This window comes from Monopterus albus, unplaced genomic scaffold (genome assembly GCF_001952655.1).
Source record: "Monopterus albus unplaced genomic scaffold, M_albus_1.0 scaffold362.1, whole genome shotgun sequence".
Lineage (NCBI taxonomy): Eukaryota > Metazoa > Chordata > Actinopteri > Synbranchiformes > Synbranchidae > Monopterus > Monopterus albus.
This window is the reverse complement of record NW_018128242.1, coordinates 593,319-596,886: the sequence shown is the minus strand read 5'-3', so window position 1 is coordinate 596,886 and position 3,568 is coordinate 593,319. Positions and strand designations below refer to the sequence as shown.

Below are 3,568 nucleotides of genomic sequence, written 5' to 3'. Positions count from 1 at the left end.
TTCGACTGGACCAACAAAGAAAAGGCAGCGGTTATCAGCGCCCAGATTTGCCTTCTATACAGAAACAAATACACAGCCTAACACACTTTGCATCTTTAGCGACTCTGGGTCCTTTTATCGAGTGGAGCTGTAAAATGAGATGCTGCTGTTTCTGCTGTAGTGAGCGTTCTGCCAGAGGGCTGGGCTGGACCCAAACACGCTGCTGGGTGGGCCCTGCACCCAGGTCGGTGCCACGATGGCCTGGTTACTGTGAAGAACTGATGGTGTTGTGAATGCACCACAGAATCTCGGGCCCAGCTGGTTACGTATTTGGCCTCCTGCCTGGCCTCCAACATGACGGCAGGAATATTTTGGCAAAGACAAGGAGGAAGTGACACGACAAAAAAGAACTAGAGAGACGGGTGCTGGCATATTAAATGTGCGTTGTTAGATGCACGGGCGGGTGGTTAGATGTGCGTGGTTAGATGTGCATGCTGTTAGCTGTATAACTCCTGCTCTTCTGGGAATTAGACGTGCTTCCCAGCACAGACATAAAACAGAATACATACTGACAGTGTGAGATATTTACACCAGCAAACACCTGTTCACAACCTCAACTTTTAGAACGGTTGATCACACATGATGCGTCCGTGACTGTAAACACACACCGAGTGTTTTGTAGCTCTCCTGGGCTTCAGAGACAAAGCACTGAGCAGCTCCTGCATTGCAGCCTCCACACCCTTTTCCATCCATTGCCCTTCTCCTTTCTTTTACTGAATCATTTCTCCTCCTCTCCCTCGCCTTCCTCTCTTTATCCTTTACCCTCAGTCGTTTTCTGCCCTCGCCTCACGCTTCTGCTTTGACGTCCCCACCCTTTCATCCCACCATCCCCCTCTTCCATTTCCCCCTGACCTCCAGGCCCTCTCCCCAAAACACCTCTCCTCTCTTCTCCTCCACCCCCGCCCCCATCAGCATCCACTCGTGTGGTCTACCCAGTTCTCAAACCAACCCTCTAATGACATCATCCTGATCGTTCTCCTTCTTTGTCCCATTACCTCATCAACCAAACCTCCACCTGCAGTCGTACTCACCCTCAGCTCCATCAGGCGGCCCTCCCCATGTCCATCGCTTGGGCCTGTTGTCCAGGTGGTTCCGGGCCTCTCCTCCTCCTTCTCTCTCAGCACCTCCAGCTCTCTGGCGGACCAGGACCTCCAGCCTCTCCTGCTCGTTGCGTTCAGAAACAGGGAAGAATAGACACTCTCTCACTGAGCCATTGCTACGGCGACGGGCACTTGGAGATGTGCTCGGAGACGGCTGCGCCATGGTTACAGCAGCAGCAGCCTCGCCCTCCGTACTCGTCCCCCTTGTCAGTTTGCTGTGTGCTGGTGGTCACCAGCAGTGATACATAACACAGCAGCTCTCTTGCCTCCTTTCTCCCTTGCTCTGCCACCCCCTCTAGGTAACAAGCGAGTACCGTGCTATCTCTCTCTCCTACCTCACAGCTGTTAACCCCTCCCTCCCTCTCTCTCTCTAATGACTGAGTCTGTTTCACAGAGCCAGATGGGAGGGGACTGAACGCAACCCATCACCACCCCCACCTACGTGCAGGAACACACACACACAGACACAGACACACACACACACACACACGGAGTGGGTGGACTGGATATTGATACTGGTTGCATCCAGTTTCCTTCACTCTTTTCACCTTCTGTGCTTCATTCCTTCACTGTACATACTGAAATTTCAAACACACACCTAAACAAATAAAATTTCAACAAAACGCAAATTATTTAACATGATCAAATAAAACCCGGCCGGCAACACCCTGGACAGGTCGCCAATCCATTGCAGGGCTAACACATAGACGAACAACCACACACACGCATGCACTCCTATGGGCAATTTAGAGTCACCAGTCAACCTAAGCTACATGTCTTTGGACTGTGGGAGGAAGCCGGAGTACCCGGAGAGAACCCACGCAAGCACGGGGAGAACATGCAAACTCTACACAGAAAGGTCCCGGGTGGGGTCCGAACTCGGAACCTTCTCGCTGTGAGGCAACAGAGCTAACCACTGCCCCACCGTGCTGCCATAATGTTCATTATTACATTTATTTTTACACATTATTTGTTTAGTTAATCATCTCCTTCTCTGCAGTGATTGTTTCAGACATTATTTGCTGTTGTACAAGTCACAGACAAGTGTCTTCTGCTGTCTGTCTTTCACGTTCTGCATTTATATGACCCAGCTTTATGTTTCCGGCCGCATCTCAATCAACAGCTATTGATGTGGTGCTATTTGTAAGCAGGCAGCAGGTGTATACATAGCACATGCACAATATACAGCTGATAGGCTGCTCTAGAGGACTGTATGTATATAAAGGAGGGAACGGCCCGACCTCAGCATTGTGCTGGGGTTGATGAAGATGCGTGCAGAGTCACAAACTGCAGGAGTGAGGAGAGATGAGCGGAGGAGGAGGATTCAGAGTCAGGGAGAGGGGAAGGCAGTGGGAACATGGAGTATAGTATAGAAGCAGAGAGGGAGATACACAGGTATACTGTAGTTATAAATCAACGAAAAGCAAAAACAGAAAGTGTGTGAGAGGATGGGCAGACTGCAGCAGTGTCACTGGCTGCAACCAGATTCTGGGCTGTAGGAGAATTGGTACTGTACATCACTGACACGAATACAGCATGGGACAGAGGAGTGTATGGTACAATACAGTACTGAACAGCACGTCTACCACTGGCATAACAGGAGTTCCTCCACTCCCAGGTTCATTCACAGATGCAGTTTTGAGCAGTGCATGAAATATTTCTGCATAAAACTGTGAAATCTGGTTTGCAAAGCAGCATTTGTTTTATTCATGAGAGACATTGCAATGAATTAGTCAACATTAATGACAATTAAATAACAGCTGCTGCAGTTAATTCAGCCTAAAATCATTTCAAAACCACTAATAATCTGTGGGTGAGTAATTGATTAGTGGATTGACAGCAGATTCATTTATGAACTATTTTGATAACCAAAGAATATTTAAGTCATTTTTGTGGTCAAATACTGTATTCTCTAGCTCCAACTTTTTTTTCCGGGTTGCAAGTGAGAGCAGATGTCTTTACTGCTCCTCTTGTCTGTTCTACATTTCAAGTCTTTGAGCATACTTTACAACTACTAAAATGCCTCAAAGAGGGAAAAGAGCTAATAAATCAGAAGGGACTGAGGCAGAAGAAATGTATCACAGAGCGGCACAAGTAAAAGACATCGTGGATCATGAGAAAGAGATGTACATTGCGCTGTTGAACCAACAGCAGGAAAGCTTCAAAGGCTTTGTGCAACTAATTATGGAGACAAACAACAAGAGATTTGACGACATGACCAGAGAAATACAGGAGATAAAAACGAGTTTGCAGTTTACCCAGCGAGAGGTGGATGTGATTAAAGCTGCCATGGGTGAGCAGAAAACACAAACCGAGGAAACGAAGGATGATGTCTACAAAACGTGTGAGAGTTTAATAACTATAACGGACAAAATGGAGCATCTGGAAGCACAGTCCAAGCGAAAAAACTTGATCTTTGAGGGAATCAA

At 47.6% G+C, this 3,568-nt stretch overlaps 1 protein-coding gene across 5 annotated transcripts in view; it reads right to left on the bottom strand.

Annotated features, from left to right (window-relative positions):
- Nucleotides 1–1,510, bottom strand: part of map7d2b (MAP7 domain containing 2b) — a 12,123-nt gene extending 10,613 nt beyond the window's left edge. For 2 of the 5 annotated variants that reach the window (XM_020585354.1, XM_020585358.1), the window contains exon 1: nt 1,071–1,510. In XM_020585354.1, the coding sequence (XP_020441010.1) occupies nt 1,071–1,302 (232 nt within the window). In that variant the 5' untranslated portion in view covers nt 1,303–1,510. The remainder of the gene's footprint in view (nt 1–1,070) is intronic. The other 3 variants (XM_020585353.1, XM_020585355.1, XM_020585357.1) reach the window with 2 other exon arrangements.
- Between the last annotated feature and the right edge of the window lie 2,058 nt (nt 1,511–3,568).